At 38.8% G+C, this 18,953-nt stretch overlaps 1 protein-coding gene across 4 annotated transcripts in view; it reads right to left on the minus strand.

The window, feature by feature from the left end:
* CDKL5 (cyclin dependent kinase like 5) overlaps window positions 1–18,953 on the minus strand; it is a 140,013-nt gene that overhangs the window by 56,801 nt on the left and 64,259 nt on the right. For all 4 annotated transcript variants that reach the window (XR_005826180.1, XM_040582637.1, XM_040582636.1 and 1 more), the window contains exon 4: window positions 830–875. Coding sequence is in view for 3 of the 4 variants with exons in the window: in XM_040582637.1 (XP_040438571.1) it covers window positions 830–875 (46 nt within the window). In the remaining variant the exon portion in view is untranslated. The remainder of the gene's footprint in view (window positions 1–829; window positions 876–18,953) is intronic.

Consider the following 18,953-nt stretch of genomic DNA (forward strand, 5'->3'; position numbering starts at 1 on the left):
GCCAGTTTTGCCTATGATAGGATGCTGGGATTCACTGTCCGCCAACAAGCTCAGGTCAGAGAGCTAGTGTCATCTTGTACAGATCTTTGGGTTTATTACTGCTGGGTCAGAAATAAGCGTGTGCAGCACTGGCAATGATTTCCATGTGTCCTGCCTTCAGCCACTACTCCCTTTGCCAGCACCAGTGAGCCTCGCAGGAGCCAGCTCTTCCCGCCTCGCAGTGAACTGGGCAACATGGGAGAGCACACAGAGGCTGCTCTGGGGCCGAAGAGCAAGTTTCCTCTGGAGAGTGGAGCCTGCTGAAGGGAGGGCAGAGCTGCTGCCTCACCACACGGCTCCCTCAAATTCTCCCACAGATTCCCGAGAGCTCCCTGATTCCTCTTCATAACACTGAACTTCTCGGTGACTTCTCTCGGTCTCCTCCATTTACTCCTTCATGTCCCCCTGTCCGTCCCCCCCATTTAGATCCCCTCCTACAGATGAGGGTGATAAAGCCCGAAGACTCTGTAAGCCACTGCTACAAGAGGAGTTTTTGCCATTTACTTATCACATCCCGTCTCCAAGTGGTAGATCTTACCACCATGTACGGTACCACAATCTTAGCTATATTAAGATAGATGCCCCAAGAAAGAAAGCAGTTATCCAGTTGGAGTGTATAATGCAGCCCCCACGGCAGCTATGAAGGATCAAGTGCCTTGAATATTCAGAGAGCTAGTAAGTCATTATAATTTTAAAATCATGTCTTGATATATGAGACATTTTACTTTAACTGGGGAGATATTAACAACGTACTTATTGACATGAAAGATTACGCAGCAGAAAAGGTTACCTTCACTGTCTTTGAATTTCTTGATAGCCACAATTTCATGTGTCTCCTGTAAAACAAAAGTGAAGAAAGGGAAATGAGCAAGATCTGTTGTGTCTTTTCTCTTGTGGTTTTGTTTTCCTCTGAGCATCAGACAAAGAAAAACAAAAGCATCCAGAAAAAGTTCACAATGCAAAACAAAATGAATTAAAAATCTGGCAAATACCTCAGTGATCAGGCCAAATGCAATAGAAAACCACATGTAGCAGATACCTCACAATTAGGAATCCCAGTATGAAGAAACAAAGTTAAATGCCCAACATATATATATATATATATATATATATAAAATACCTGAATATATGTAAAATTTATATAAAAAACCTGAAAATTAAATTTTCAGAAGAGTTGTTCCTGTGACTCTTGTTGCTTAGTTACTCTGAAAGTCAAACAGTCTTTTATCTTACCAAAGTATGAGTGTGGGTGCTTGTCTTTGTGAGCTGAAATGAAAATAGTGTACTAGCATGTGGAAAAGGCTTACAATGAGACCTGTAATTTTAGTTGCCAAAAGTTTTTGGATTTCAAAGTTCAAATATCCATAAAGAACACAATTTTAGGAAATTCTCTGTGGCTCCTTAAAAAAAAGTTGTTGTCTTAAGGGGAGCCTATCTAAAACCAGAATCACCAATTGCATTTCAAAGTGTTAATCCATGATTACTATATGGTCATAGGTGATAATTTCTTAATGCCTGCATGCTTTGGCATGACTCTATTATTCTCTATTCTCACCAAACCTGATCATCATAGGTCACGTTTTTCTCTTAAATAAAGACATTTCTCTTGTGTGAGCAGGAATGCATTTAGCACATGGCCAAAATGTAGCCAGGGTGACATGACTAGTGCAGGTCTGTTCATGCAATGATGCAGCACCTGAATTTTAGTAACATGATGGGGAAGAAGCTTTAAGGGTCACGGAACAAGGGCATATGAGCAGACAGGCACTTGGGTTACTTGATGACCTAGATGTAGGTTACACACCTTTTCCAAATATCACCATTTAAAAAACCCCAAACAATATCCCATTATTAACAACATACAGGAGCTGGACTGGAGAACAGCAATAAAAAAGCAAAGCCATCCAGGAATACCCGAAGACATGTGCATAACCAAGTACTGAGTAACACACTCATTTACTCAATTTTTAATTTCAAATCATCATAACAAATGAACCTGTAAAAAAACATCTAAACCATCTAAAATAAAAGCACCTGGAAAGACTACTGTGGATAGTGAGTAATGCCTTTCAAATGAAAATGAATACCACTATGAATAAAAATCAGTAAAAATGAGTTTGCAAACAAACTTAAGTAGATGTATGTGTGTACAAAATTTGCATGTTTTAAAAAAATAAAAACAATCAATTGATCATCACTTATAAAATCTATCAGAAAAACTTGGAAACAAGTTTTGTATTGCTTTAAGTGACCAAATTATATCTTCCTTGTATTGAAGAAAGTTAGTTCAGCAGAAGCAGCACATGCTACTAACTCTTAGAGAGGACTTGCATTGCTTTTCTGCTACTGAGATCTACCCTTCGTATACCCTGGCCTAATCAGAAGGCTGATACATTGCATAAATTCAGCTGAGATACCACAGAAGTCCAAGCACTACCCTTTTTGCTCGATCAGTTTACACAACAGCAAAGGAATAGATGTCAGAACTGGGAAGATAATACGCATTTCAAGTTCTGAGTGATTCTGAAAGGCTTGTGTATAGTTTTTATGTCAAATACAGTTCCTAAATATTTTTGTTTCTGGACACTTACAAACTGAATGGTCTAACCCAAACTGAACAGACTATTTTACTAATTGTATTGTTACTGCTAAGTTATAGTATTTTTATACTTATTAACTCTAAGTATAGTAATAATTACTAGCACTATGAAGGAACAGAGCTAAGAAGGTGAGCAAATTTAGCTTGACTTCTGGTATCTACTGTTAGGTGCTCCGGCTAATTAAGCCTCTGAAAGGTTTTTCAGAAAAGGAACATCCTAATTGCCCTCAAAAGCCTCTGCTAACTGTAATATGCCTGTGTTTAGACATACGCATACGCCACTTCGCAAAAGAGCCAAATTTATCCATTAGCATTACACTCCTATTTCACATGAAAGAAAAGAAGAAAAGTGTAGATGTTTCAGCAACCGTCGAAAGGCTGTATTTTATTCTCAAAGTAATGGCTAAGTACACTGAAATAAATGTAGGAGTTAAAAGCTGTTGCCTCACACAGACAGCAATTCTGCACCATTCAAGAAATCTAGTCCACGTGAATTCTCTGCCATATGCTGCTGTCCCTGACGTGTACAGTGAATATGATAATTTGGAAATTAAGTTTTAAAACTTCTTGGGTCACAGCATTGCAAAGACTTATGTAAGATACGCTATCAAATGTCCTGTAGGATTTTGACTATTCACAGTATTTAAAGCCTGAGTGGCTCTATGAAGAACAGGAACATAAAGATTTCAGCAACACGCATACGAAAGAAAAAGTTACCAAGAAAAGAAACAGTTCAAAATTCTGTAACATTTAAGAAATTGTCATTTGAAAAGCTTTATCATTTATTATTTGTATTATTTCATTAAACTAATTAATGGTGTCATAATTGAGCAACCAAGAATTTATACATGACATATTCCCGATCTTAAAAAACCCAACAAATAATACATGTAAATAAGCTCAAGAGAAACACCACTAAAATGAGACCAGACAATAGGTGCTTTGAAGAGTCGCACTAGCAACGTGTTGCTCCTCCTTAGGAAGGGACATTCCTGTCTAGGTTTCCTGGAGGATCCCATTCTATCTAAATGGTTTTCTCTAAGAATCAGCTACCGGTGAAGCAGTCAAGCCAAAGCTGAAATGGATACAAGGATACTGAACATTACTGTTCATAGATTTTTAAATCTTTTGCTTGACAAAAGGTCTGTAACTTTCCTTTGATGTGGAACACCTCCAAAACAGTAGGGTTTCAGAGTGCTTCATCAGGCAGAACAGAAACCTGAAGCAGAGTGCATATTTCCCACTTCTCGGTCGAGTGCTCTAAACCAACTAAATAGTTTATATGAGGTGACATAAAAAATAGTAGCTCCTCATCAATCATTTCTTAAACTAGTTTACAAAGGAAGAATTCATCTGAAATGCCCTGTTTCATGTTTTGCCATCACTGCCAGTGATTTTGAACTAGATGGCCAATTTCAACTAAATTTTACAGAGAAATGTGAGTTTTAAAAATGAGAAACTTTAAAAAAGATTTCTTAAACTTGTCAGCCATATATAGAATATCCTTCCTTGGGGGAAGAAAGCAGTAAGAAGTCAATCTCCTATACACTGTATGCTGTTGCAGACAAGCAGCGTATGTAGACTGTGCAAAGAACTAGCACTCAGAGCTTTTGTATCAGCCATTGCACATAACTGTCATTTACACAAACTAATGCAGAATGAGATTGGTAAACACAGAATACATTTTGTATATGGCCCAGTTCAGCAGGTGTATAGTAGGGGTGGTAAGAGCACGCTTCCTGGGTTAGGAGACAGATGCTAGAGATGTCAGATGATGCAGGTCAAACCTGAAGTTTCATACAAGTACTGATACACGCGAGGTATAAAGCAAACAGATACCACATTGGTAAGCCCTAAGACGACTGACAGAATTGGGGATACAAAGAATAGCAGAGCTTTGAGCAAAGAGGGGATTCAACAGTAAAAATTCAGACTCCTGTGGGAATCTGAAAGGTTCTTTACAGATCAAATTTAGACTTTGTTACTTAAACCTTAACTTAAATGTCCTTTTGGAAATTCAAGCTCTTTTGTGGATCTGGTTCTCTGCTCCTTACAACCAGAACAAATTACAATGCTCCAAAATAGAATTGCCATTCTCTAAAATATATTTATTTTGCATTTCAAAAGGTTCTTTTCAAGAATGTACTCTGAAACAGAACATTACTGAAAACAATGTTCAGTCTAATTGTGGAACCCCTCCTCAAGACAACAGCTCAGTATCCAACTCCTAGCATGGAAATTTCTCATATTCAGTTAAAGTATCTTCTAGCTAGATAAGCTGTTACTAGTTGATTCAATGTTTGAGATTTCAATGAATGTCAAGGAAAGAAAAAAACTCAGCAATCCTAAATATTCTGTGCTCTTTATGGAAGCCAGAATATTCTTTCTGATCTCTGCTACTTACTACTACTAGCTTACATCATGAAGTATGAAAATTTGAGTTCACTCAGCTGTAGTTTTGCTTCACTCAGCTACATTTATTACTAAACATCTCATTATCTTGGTCTACTAAAAAATTCTGGCCTCAATATTTCACTTTACATTCTGAGGCAAAGGCAAATTTGCAAATGAACAAGTCAAGCCTCTCTTAGGATTGGTATTTCCTCTGCTTATTGAGCACACATATGATAAACATAATGCGTTATAAAACTATAGGAAAACCACTGTTTTACAGTTAAGCATGCAACAACAAATGAATGTTATTGAAAACACTACGTAAAAGTTAAGGACATACAGAAAGCGATTATTCAGACCCCATAATTTCATGTGTCTAAAATGGGGCAAAATATGTCTCTTCACCATGTACACACCTGCTAATACCATTTAATAAGAGCAAGACAATTTTCTTAATCCATGTCTGTTCTATTTGCTTTATATAAAAATATTTAGAAAGAGAGGAAGAAGGAGATATCTGTTCTGTTCATGGGAAGAAGATATCTCCAGTCCTGGAGATGGGAATGACTTCATGCTAGAGCTCAATCCTTTCCTTTCCCGCAAAATATGCGTGGCAATTGCATCTGAAGAAAACATGTGATTTGCTGTCTGTCCACTTAGCCACAGATGAGAGGCAAGTATCCTTATGCTTGCACAGCTGCTCTCACAGCCCTTCTGTTATCCACCCAGAGATCTGTGTCCCAGGTTTCATCACAAGATTGTAGCAGCTGGTATTTCCCGTCACCAGTATCAAACCAAGGGGGTTCCCCACTTCAAAAGCATTTCATTTTATCTCGTTTAAAGGACAGAGGTCCCCTATCTTTCCGTTACCTCTACGTAATATATATGACATGACAGTGTTTTTCCAAAACAGTGAAGTACCTCTGTTGTTTTCTAGAAAAATCTTTGATGTTAGTGATGGGAATACTCAAGGACAAAGGTGCTCCCTCATCATAACTCAAGATCCTAGAACTATAACATTCTTCTCTGGAAAGAGAAACATAGCCTACCAAATTATATGCTGTTCTTCAAAATATCATGTGATAAAAAAAGATTCTTGAAAAATAAAATTATGTCCTTTAGAAAGTTACATCATTGAGCTATAATTTTACTGCCTCACCCTGTATGATTACAAGAATTTCTCAAGTAGGATTTTTTAAGCAACCAAAAGAATAAGTGTTTAGAAAAATCAACAAACCTTAGTAGAGACAGCAGCAGTCACTACAGAGCACGTGCCATGCAGAAGCAGCATGTTGCTCCCTCTACTCAGGCAGTGCCACTCAAGCAATATCTAGTACATCACATCAAGGTTTTATACTGATATATTAAGCGGTATATGAAGATATGATATGGCATGTTCTGTGATTGGCTCATGTTTTCTGTCTCTACAAGTATGAGGCTATAAGACCCAAAGATAAATGCATGCTTAACTTCTGCTACATAAAGTTAAATCATTTGCATTCTCTACTCGCAGATAATATTTACATTTTATAAAAATAATTCAAAAGCAAGCAAGAAACTGTTATTTGATCCTCACCGATCCATAATTACATCCATACTATTTAGTTTACCACAAAAAAAGACACACATTAAAAAAAAAATAAATCAACAAAATTCAGCCAAACATATCCTATGGCTAATATCTTTTCTGAACAAAGTAGTACGGTTTTACTTCAACTTGCATAAGCATTATTATGTTCTTCAATATTTAAGTGTTTAGATTAGATTTTTCAATAATCTTGATTCTAGCAAAAATCACAGAACATTAAGCAATCACTGACATGGCAACAGAAGTCCATGGAACCATTACAAGATAGTAAAGCATCTATTTTTCATGAGTCATTTAAAATGAAACTTTTAAAAAACCCACAAATTCATTTTTCAAAGTTACTCTAAAAGCAAGAACAGTATCAAAACAACTCTGTATTGATCAATGTTGCATAAATGTTACATGTGTCTTTACAAAAGTCTTTAAACTTCGGCCAATCTACCTCGCAATGGAAGTTCTGAGAGGTAACAGGCATCGTTACCTGCATGTGAATCAGGTCCTTAAGGCATTACTCAGACACTGTCCTGACTCCATTTACATTCTGCCTTAAAACGCTGCTACCTTTGGACAGTACTGACAGATCAGAACACAGCCTCCTGTCTTCCCAAGACTTCTACTATTGTTCTGGCAATTTTGCAACATCACTTTAAAAATCTAGTAGAGTACCTTAGAATATTCTCTGTAGAAAGAGAGATGTGCGAGATGATGGATTCAATTTATTTTTTCAAACAGTTTGACATCGGGAAGTATAGGTCATAGCACTGTGTATTCTTGTACATCTACAATGCTTTGAGAAATTTCCCTCAAGAGGTGTTTCTCTATTTTAATCTTCTCTCTCTCCTTTGAGAAAATTGTAATACTCATACTTTTCAATTAAAAACCCCCTCACACTTAGTTTATCTAGAAAATATCACTTAGCACAGCAGCACTTTCAGGAAATTACTTCCTAATTCAAGTGTTCTATTTATTTTTAGGAAGAGATTGAACCTCTGGTAAATAATGACAGAACAGTGTGTCTGGGTTATCACAATGCCTTTACTGCAGAAACTGATCAGAATTTTTCCAACACATACATGTTACAGATTACTTGAGAAGAAGCCTCTAAAATGAATCACCACAAATCAATTTTTTATCTTTTAAAAGCAGAATGTTATTTACTAACCAGCTAAGTGTAGGAGGAGACTTAATGGAACAAAGATGTATATACTTCTGATGCCCGTTTGAAAGAACATGGCCCTACTGTCTCCTAGGTGGGGAAGAACAAAAGGAGGACCCACTGGAAGATTTCCAAGGAGGAACAGCTATAAAAGCTCAGCTATTCCACTGGGGAAAGATGCATAAGAAAAGGCTGAAACCTTCAGCCACCCGTTTGTCAGGAAGTGACCACTAAGTGCGTGCAATGACAGAAACCAAGATTTTGCAAAAGAAAAAAATGCAAGCAGATTGAAACAGTTTCTCTTATTTCTTTATCTATGTCTGTCATAAACACTTGCAACAACCGTGTTGTCCTTCAGATGTTACAATTTTACCAATCTGGTTTAAATAAAAGTGTAATTTAAGGGAATCATAAACAGCGCATTATTACTCACCCAGCCATTCAACAAATCTGTAAACCAAGTCAGTGGCCCACCTGCAGCCCCAGGCTCACAGATCGGGGCGCACCCCTTCGAACTGCCCCAGCCCCGAGCGGCAGGTGCAGGAGAGACTGAAAGACACCCCGACACCCCCACCCCCGCTCCACGGGCAGCAGAGGCTCTCCAGACTGCACCAAGTTTACACGCTCACAGGACAATTACACAGCTGGAAGGCACCTCTCAACCCATCTCGAATGTCCCCAGCCCTGGAGATATTCTGAATAGCCTCTGAGATACTCAAAATCCACCAGGTCAAGATGTGGAGCAACCTGCTTTGAACAGTTATTAGGAGGCACACCTGAATCCTGAGGAGCGCATTACAATGCACGCATTTTATACTCTTAAAAAACTTGAAATCTACCACTTTAAAGTTTCTTTGGGTTTTTTTTCCTTACTTTCCACAGAAGTTACAAAGACTAATCTTAGCCTTGCAGGCTAGTCCCTGCCACTTTCGTTTAAGATCGGCAGAGGCGCAAAGAGTGACTGTATGGGGTCTGGCTGAGCCCCATAGCATCCCTCAGTGCTGTGCTTGCATTGGTAGCTAGGAAGGTGCTGATAACACACCAGGGGTTTGGCTGCTGCTGGGTGGTGCTTGCACGGCACCAGGGCTGTGTCTCCAACCTTCCTCATCAGTAGGCTGGGGGTGGGCAAGATCTTGGGAGGGACACAGCCAGGACAGCTGACTCAAAGTGAGCATATTCCATACCATATGGTGTCTGCTCAGCAATAAAAGCTAAGAGAAAGGAGGAGGGAGGGGTGGGGGCATTTGCTATTTACATTTGCCTTCCAGAGCAACCGCTACACATACTGAAGCCCGGCTTCCCGGGAAGTGGCTGAACATCGCCTGCTGATGGGAAATAGTGAAGGACATCTTTTGTTTTCCTTCGCTTCCATGAGTGCAACTTTTGCTATTGTTTCATTAAACTGCCTTTAATCTTGACCCACAAGGGTTTTTTTCCATCTTATTTTCTTTGCCCCTGTTCTGCTGAGGACAGGAGTGATAGAGGAGGGGGTTAGTGGTGGGCACCTGGTGTCCAGCCAAGGTCAACCCCACTGCAGTGATTCAGGACTACAGTTAAGGTGCTCTCAGTCACCTCCACATAAATGGAGGACACAACTTCCCTAGACTCCCAAGGAAGCCTAGGGGGCCTCATCTCTCTAGAGTGAAGTTGGCTCTGTGCAAATTCTCCCCGCCTCCTCTTTTATGTTACACTGAATGTTGGCTCCTCATATACATTGGGAATTAGTAGTTTCTTTAACCCAAGGTAGTAACATTACCATCTGAACAGTCCTACACCCCCTAAAATACTACCCTGAAAAGAACACTTGAAGGAAGTGAACCCACTCAGTACTTTCTGCTGACTGCTAGGCTGATGACAGTGCTTAGCATTGAAACCTCCATTGTTCCATATTTATTCATTATTTTCTTCAAGCAAAAAAGTAAATATGTATTCCCAAAGAATTTGTACAACAGTGTAATGGAAAGTATCTGGAATAAAAAACAGCTTTTAAACACTATAAATGCAGCTATTCTGGCTTTTCATGGTAAACTAGTATTATTATAGCAATTTTTTTAAATAAAATGGCCTCCATTTCATCTTATGATAGTACTAACCTATATCATTTTACAATTTGACAGCATTGCTTAATCCCAACACTAGATGTAAAACAGAACCCCAATTCACTAAATGCTATAAAATTTTTCTGATATTGAAATGTGAATAAGTCATTTCAGTTTCAGACCTCAGCCCTCTTTCAGTTCTGTTTGGTCTGTTAATGCTGAAAACTGAAAATTCTGGGAAATAAAGATACAAATAGCATAATACTGCATTGGGCAGATATGGGCTTTATTTAATTACTTACAGCATAACCTTGACACTTGGAATACAAGTGGTGATAAAGTGGTAAAAGCAGGAAGACAACCTGTACTACCTTTATGGCTTCCTTTAAGATATTGCTGATTCTATAGATACAGAGGTCAGCAAGACATTTATAATTACATTGTATTTCTTAATTCTTTGTTGCTACTATCTAATGCTCCTTCCCTGAGCACCTTTTACCTTAAGAGTAGGTAGAAATTATTGGAAAATGTTTCTTTGTTTTGTTTGTTTGGTTTTTTAAACATGCATCAGCACCAAAGTTCACTGCTACTATTCAAACCTTAAGCATCAACAAGGTTTTAGCATGATTGGCTAAACTTCTAAAGTGTCATCTTTCCAGGTCCACCAGCACATGAAAAGAAAATCAAAGCAAAGCAGACATTCATCTTAAGCATCTATGGGAAATGCATGGAAATCACATTTGGATTTTCTAATCACGGGTAAAATCAGTTGGAGTGTTAGTTTGGTGGGGGTTTTTTTGTTTCTTTCATTTAAATAAAAATGTTGGTCCCTTCTCTTCTTATTAAGCATCTCTCCTAGTCTCCAGAACCTTTCAAAGACAATCAAGAGCTGTCCTGCTGCAAGGACTCAGTACCTTTGGATGCTCCCCATCTGGTCCCATTAAACTGCATGGGCTGAGTTCTCCCGAGTAACTCCCAGCTCAATCCTCACCCACTGGTGGCAATTCATCTCCTTCCTCATTAAGTGTAGAGATCTGTGAGACTTTGCTGGTGAAAACCAAGGCAAAGGTGGTACTGAGCACCTCAGACTTTATCGGGCTCTGCTGTCACTAAATTGCCTGCCCCACTGAGCAGTGGGCCCATACTTTTCTTGTTCAGCCCTTCACTAACAAAGTAGCAGCAGAAACCCCTCCTGCTGCCCTTGCAAGTCTTAACTCTCAGCTGAGCATCAGCCTTCCTGATCCTCTCAGATCCAGCCAAGCAACGTTTCTCAGTTCCTCCTTTGCAGCCTATGTGTGGCTTCCACCTCCTGTATGCTGCTCTTTTTGCCTTGGAGCTCCATCATGAACTCCCTGCTTAGCCAAGTCAGTCTCCAGCTAGCTGCTTGCTTTCCTGAGCACTGAGACGGACTGTTCTTGTTGAGGACTTCTAAGTTCTAAAAGGTTCCCTCGCCTTTTAGAGCTGCTGCCCACGAGCTCCCCACCTACCAGTTTCTTGAATAGTCTCTGCTGAAGGTCTGTGCTCTGTTACTTTTTTCCCCATCAGTGTACTCGTGAACTTGTACTCCGCTATTTCACAGCCATTGTAACCAATTATTGTAATAATCTGGTTGGCCCTTCCAGCACCTGTATCAAGAAATTTTCCCCGACATTCTCCATAAATCTCTAGGACTGCTTACGTTTCACCATTTCAGCAGATGTGATTCACAAACTTAATCAGCTGTTTAAAAAAAGGCTTTGCCCACTTCTTCCCTCTGATCAGGTGGTCTACAACAAAGTCCCAACACAATGCCACAGTTACTGGCCTTGCCTCTGATTCTGAACCACAGGCTTTCACCCACACTGTCATCCACCCCAAAAAATCCTCCATATATCTGAGACACTTCTTCACACAAAGGGAAACTTCACCTTTCTTTGTCTTTTGAACCCATCTTTCCTGAATACCTTGTATCCATCCACCATAAAGCTCCAATGTTGTTTTAACAATTTTAAATACTAAGTAAATTTGCATTTCAGAATGCAAGCTAGAGATTGCTCAAGCTTACTTTGCTCAGTTTACCATTACCTTAGAAAGAAAAATTGTCTATCTTGGTGCTGGATGAAAATAAATAATTAATAGCAGCAGCAGGTACTGTCATTTCCATGCTGCAGACTTACACATGAGGTTTGCCCTAACTTTAACTTTTCCTCTCGTGCAAATGGCAGCAACGACTCCTCCGTGTTCTGGAGTGGGCCTTAAATCACCAGAGGTGGTAATCATCTATTCAGATACCAAACCACCATTCTGATCTGCTCTGGAGCAGAAGCCAGAGACATGGCTGGGGTTATTTTTTAATACGTTAATTTGAAAGAGTATGCGTTAGCAATGATAAGCTTTCTACCTCTGGAGAAATGCCCAAGCTACAAGGTTCTTCTTGTCTAGAATCCTAAAGATGAGAAGTTCTATGTTTAGTGTTTCCAATCAAAAAAATAAAATCTTTTAAACTGAAAACTGTTCCCCCCACCCATCATTTTGGGCACCCAAATAGTATAACAGTGTTGTCCATGCCATTTAGGAGATAAAGGGTGTTATTGAATGTAACCAACACCTTTGATAATCTGGTCTCAGCTCATTGATAAGTTTGGCTATGGAACATTTCATAGATGCCTACATTAACCCTAAGAATCTGCTATTCCATGTCCTCTCCATCACATGGTTTCTCTTCTCTCATCTCAAGTAGCACTAAGGCTCATGAACTCCCCTTTCACTTCTTTCAGATCTTTAATGACAATATTTTTGTGTTGTTCTCTAATGAAGGGATGATAAATTTGAACAGGAATTGTCACTCCTGCTTTCTAGCTTAAGTTCTTTGGCTACTTCTTCCATCGGATAACAGTAATATGAAGAGAAAATAATCTGCCTCCCCCTGCCCCGCCAAGGATTTTGGGTTTGTTTTTTACAAAAAATACTTTTTGCTCTCTAAGTTGTTGGGTTTTTTCACCTCAGTCAAGAGGTATTTTTGCTAACATTATGCTCTTACCAAAGCAAAATCCTAGGGCAACCTGGTAATAGCGCAAGCTCTACAGTTGCAAGTTGGTACTATTTTCTTGTCCTCGATTTTTTGGTTCAGCATTACAATACAGCAGGATCATTTTTCCTGGTGCTTTATTGATCAGTTCTCCTCACTTCTGACTCCTTCCCTACCACCCTGATGGATGTTCTACAGAATCCTAAATCAATGCTTCTTCCTACTTCCCTTTCCATTTAGCTATTTTTACAAAAAAGTTTTTTCCAGTCTGTACATAGATATGGGTTTCAATGGACACCTTAATTTCTTCTCAAAGTTTCTACATTCAGGTTTGCAGAGAAAGAAAGGCCTTTCTTCTCTAGGATTATATGGACAGTGCATTCCTTAGATAATAAGAGATAAATTCTTGCCTCTTAAGAAAACTGCCATTTCGCTCTGCCAGTTTTCTTTATAGAATAGCATCAAGGATTAAAATTCAACTCAAGCTACTTAAAAGAAGACAGCAGGCAAAGTTCATACCTCAGACACATTCAGATTTTACTGATCGCTGTTGCAGAGGTCAGAGGAACAGGAGGGCTGCCTCTGCACAAGCTGCATGGTAATTTAGTTAACTTGAGAAGCAGAATGTAGATGACAAAATATAGGAATCTGCACCCAAGGAAGGCTTCTGTTACTACTAATAGAAGAAGATGAAATGGCAGCTAAGTCTTCACAAAAATAGCATTTCTAGAAATGAAAATTCAGTTTTGGAGCTAAATTGAGAAGGAGAGTTTGCAGACTTATTTCAGGCACTTTCTGCAGCATCTGAAGACTCATGACTAAATCAGTGTAATTTCTCTTATATCTTAAAAAGAAAAGAAGTCTAAACATCACACAAGCTCCAGGAAGATTAAATAAAGCTGTTCCAATAAAAATTGCCCCTACTGATAACACTAACTCTAACACATCCCACTTTTAGATCTCGCACACACACATGTGCTTTGGAGCCAGGAAAAAAAAGATATGCAGAATTTAAGTTCACTGTGAAAGGTTGCCCAAATGTGATAGATGAATACTTCTTGGGAAAAGGGGAAGGAAAATAGCATCTTGATCTCACCAAGTTTATTGTCCCAAAACACTGGAAACAGTATGTGGCAAGAGGGTATAAAAAAGTTCAGAAAGAAGAGCTGAGGGCCAGGAATACCTGGGCTAAAGAGACTAAGAAAAGGTGGCGGACAAATGCAAACTGAAGAGATTGGAAGAGAACTGGGATAAGGCACCTGGACTCAGAAGTCAGTATTAAAACCAGCATAACAAATAAATGAATCTGAACACCTAAAACACCTAAAAAAGAGTATCAGTGAGAATTCAAAGATAGCTGCAAACCCCCTAAAAACACAGATGACTCTCATTTCACAATGTTCCGGATGCATGGGGGATGAAGGCAACAGGTTACTAGCTACACCATCTCAAATACTAGAAGCCAACAGCTGTGTGACAACTGCGTGGGTACCCATATGGTGTTATATGATGAATTTTTTATTTGAGAAGCCTAGAAAATTATGTGCAACAAAGTTGGTTTATCACAGTGTATATAAGCAAGGCAGTATTTGAGGGGAAAAGGTAGCATTCTTTTATTAGAACTACTGGTGCATGCAAAAGAATCTGAAGCCCTTCTCCAGGTCTAAAATAGAAACAGCAATCCCCAAAGCTAAATTTAAACTAAGAACAAGTATATTCTGTGTTTAAAAAGACTCAACAAATCTACAGAAAGCCTCAAATATTTCCTAAGTTAGAGTCCATCTCATTTAGCTTTAGCCAGCTCCGAGTTACATATCTCGTGTGTGTTTGTCAAGGCTTTCCCCACAGCTACTAAAAGCAGGGGAGGCAGAGAAGATTCAGCCAGAAGGATGCTGAAATTAATCATTTCCAGATGACAAGAATGGCTTTTCAGATGCTGGGCTCTCTCAATTCATATAAACTAGGGAGACTGGTTATACAAGACCTACACAGTGCAGCAGTGAGTGAGATTAATTCCACCCAAGTTACTTGACTTTGCAGCCCTTTGTATGTTTTATTTTTTCACAGATGCAGAAACTTACATGCATGTATGTGCTTTTAAGGTACATTTCAGAAATAGTGGTCAACACTAGTAATTTCAGGGTATTAACTTCTCTGTATCAGTATTCTTTTGAGTTCCATTGCTACATTAATATCACAGTCCATTGGATTGTGTTTGTAATACACAAATAAAGTATTCCCAGCTCTGCTACCGAAGTAAGAACATCTCCATTGCCAATGTAACTGTGCAGCATCAATTCTCACATCCCACAAAGCAATCTGGCATAACTAGCAGCAAGACCAGAATCTCTGAAGCTCATCCTTCTTTAACCTGCACATTAGAGAATAAATTAAATCTTCTCTGGCGAGTATCTTCAGGAAGCTATAAATATCTTTGCTACAAGCATTCCATTTCCTGGTATAATTGAAGGTACTACCTGAGATCAACAGCTTTAAATAACTTGCAAGGAAGGCCCCATTAGAAGTAGCTCCCTTCTTTATGTTAAGCTTCCAGGAGAACATTTCAGATAAGATCCTTAAGTAAGAGCACAAAGATTAACATGAGAGGTTGTCATAGGAAAAATATGGATTTAGAATGTATGATATATATTGATCTCTTAGAGCTATATTTCTCGCAGTTCCAAGGCACTATAAAGATTCATTTAAATGGAAGCAAAAGAAAAAGTAACAACTGGAAAAGCTTTAGGATTCTTCCTGGAATAAAGGTTTCAAGTCTTCTACTTAGTAAAATTTCTCATTAATAGCTCATAGTACTCTCACTTCAGATTTGATTAGGGGGAGTGATACGAAACATTTGAGAGCACTGCAAAAATCCAAAAGCTAAAATCTGTAATGTTTGGAGCTTCATGGCAGTACTTGGTCTAAACAAAGCTTCTTCAGAGAAAGGTTGCCTTCTGTCCTTTGTAAACTGATACAGTAGCAAGCCTTCTGGTGGTACAGAGCATGAACAATAGCTCCAACAGCAGTTTGTTGACCAGCGTTTATGTTTGAATGTACTAAATCTGATCTAGGTTCATTAGAACATGATTCTGGATGTGATTTTTTTTTTTTAATGACGTTACAATATAAGATTATCTAGCCAAAGCTCTGGGTGTGATGAGTAATATAAAAGAACATTAACAAGTGAATCATTAATTATTCTAAATCCAGTTTAAATCCTCATTGAAAAAAAATGTATCAGTCTCCTCACACAGGTTTCACTCAGGTACCACAGTGTGAATAGTCAATTATCATCACCTCCTCAAATAAGAAAAAGGTGCCCTTGCAGAATGTTAATTGTTAATCTACCATAATCTAAAAATGAAGAGGAAAAAAAAGCAAACAAATCCATGGAAAAAAGATCCCTGGACATTATTATTCCTTTATTTTTGTCTTTCCACAGATTTATTCTTTGCAAGAATATAAACTACCTCCTCATAATTCTTTTCCTAGCCAGATATTTTCAGAAAAGGCGTGTTCTCGCATTGAAAAACTCTGGCATTTAGTGTTTACTGTAGAAATAGAACTATCAATATTGAATAGACTCTTCAACTTCGCTTTTTTTTTTTTTTAATAGCTCAGAACGCAAACATGTCTAGGGAAAAAAGCACAAGATGCTTCAGCAATGCAGATAATTTTTCAGAAAGTTCCTGAAACATGGTCTTCAGACAAAGGGACAAGTGAAAGCTGAGAAAACATAATCACAAGACTTCAGTTGTGACTTTTATTCAGATTCTGGTTAAAGACTTGTACACTCCTGCTAAATACTTTAATAAAGCAACAGAATCATTGCATTTGTATGTCATATTGAGGCACAAACATTCAGTTCTCATATTCACAAAAATAAAAAGGATCAGCCTAACAGCATGCTAACTAGTACATACAAAAAGCTGCTGAGAGGCAACAGAAGGAATAGGCAAGTATCAGTTTTAGAAAACTGACCAGAAGAGACCACTTGCTCTAACTCATTAACAAAACAAATGTGTGTGTGTATACACTTTGTGTATGGCTCTGTACAGGTACGCACATGAAACTGAAAGGATGCTGGTCAAGCAAAAGAAGCTAATCTTCAGTAACAGAAATGAAAACCCATAATTTCATTGAGAACCACAGTGAATAGAAAATGAGAAATACTATAGACAGGCCGATCTCCCTTGACATTGCTTTGAAATTTCATTTGCGTCTCTGATATTGACATCTGAGAGATCTGGCTTGCAGTCCCTGTTTTATGTGATCTGGGGAACCTGGATGAATGGGGAGCTACACCCCAGAGTTTCTAAAGAGAAATACAACCACCACCTGTTTTTTGTTTGGGGTAGGGGTTGGTTTTGGTGGGGTTTTTTTGTTTGTTTTTGGTTTGGGTTTGGTTTGGGGGTTTTTTGGTTTGGTTTTGTTTTTTTTGTTTGTTTTTTTTTGTTTTGTTTTTTTTTTTTTTTTGGGGGGGGGGGGGGGGGGGTTGAACATCCTACAGTCCATAGGATAGATGTTGTTTGGCATCTCTTAAGTATTCTTAAAGGCCACTAGTGAAATTCTGACTGATTCTCTTCTGCTCCCCAAATAGTTTTGATTCCTTAGCGCTACAGCAACATGTATAGCAGTGAAAGCATAAAGACGCTTACAAAATTAAAGCAGGTTCAGAGCCCAGGCTGCAATTCCACCAGATACTATCTTGTAACACCAGTTTTCACTAGCTGATGCTTTAAGAGGGGCAGGGAGAGAAGGTACGCACCACTACAATGAATTTTTCACACAAACAGTCACAGGAAATTTGATCCTGTAGAAGCATCAGCTACTCAGCTTTAGTCTGCAGATGGCATTGCCTGCAACATATTTCTGTGCATAAACATGGCATTACTCCATCTCTGTTGGAAATGTTAATTGATTTCAAGAAGATAGCTTGCCTCCTGGTCAAAATGTATACTGTCAAAAGAAGAGGTAGGTGCAACCAGCCAACCAAGGGGTTTTTTGGTCCTATAGGACTGCATCTTTCCACACCTCAGTGCATGATTACACTCACAAATGTCAACTACCTCTGCTATACCTGGAAACCTCACAACTTAGAAAAAGTCTCTCTCTACAGCCAAAAGGAAAATTGATAATGATGGTAACCTTGTTCAGCCAACGTTAAGTCTAAGAAAAATGCTTTGCAATTAATTTTCAGCACACTGGAATCTGCAGTAATCTTCTGTTATTAGAACAGTATGTAAAAATACGCTTCATAACACATTTGGGAAGGAATTCTTCTCAATATTATAAAGGGCGTTTGCCATTACAAGACTGAAAAGTCAGGATATAGCATCACCCAAACTAAGCTTTCTCTCTCAAAGCATTTTATGGTCAACTGATACTTAGTTTAATAAAGCAGCACAATTCTACAGCAAGAACAGAATAACAGACCTCTCGGAGGGCATATGCACTTTTGCACCTTGTTTCTGCTGCAGAAGTATGTAACAGAGCAGGGTAAGTATGGGTAGGATATTGGGGGAGGCACTGAGAGAGTATGCAGACAAGCATGCACAAGCATGAGGAGAAACTGCACAAGTTTTCAAGAACAATTTTTATTGGTAACAAGAAATAACTGTTCCTCTGACAGCGTTCCCAATAGGAAAACTGAGTGAAATATTATGCCAAGCCAAGAAGGTTGCAGCACAGGTGACTCATAAGCAGACCTTGCATCCTAACAACTGGAGAACAGCAACAAGGTTGCAGCTTAGAACACATGCAAGCCTTTCTCCTGCTAGCCCATCAGGGAAACCAATTACAGACATACATTTCAAACAAATTCCAAACGAGAAAACACGTAAGAGGCTCATGGAAGTTGAAGTAAGCACGATGAGGCTAAGGACCATTCCATAACAACGGACAGCTTCTAAACATTAAATATATACAAAAGATCTAAGAACTCGTTTGCCATCACCGCCAAGAGGAACTCCAGAGATGTAGCGGGGACTTGACAGCTACGTACCCTTGTCCTCCACCCTGCATGTTAGAGAGACTGCTGAAATCAGATACCTCCCACACAGCCACACTCACGCCTTAATACTTTTAGGAGTGTGGGTATGAGGGTACAAGTGAATGAAATCATGAAAAAA

The sequence above is a fragment of the Falco naumanni genome, chromosome 2, assembly GCF_017639655.2.
Source record: "Falco naumanni isolate bFalNau1 chromosome 2, bFalNau1.pat, whole genome shotgun sequence".
Taxonomy (NCBI): Eukaryota; Metazoa; Chordata; class Aves; order Falconiformes; family Falconidae; genus Falco; species Falco naumanni.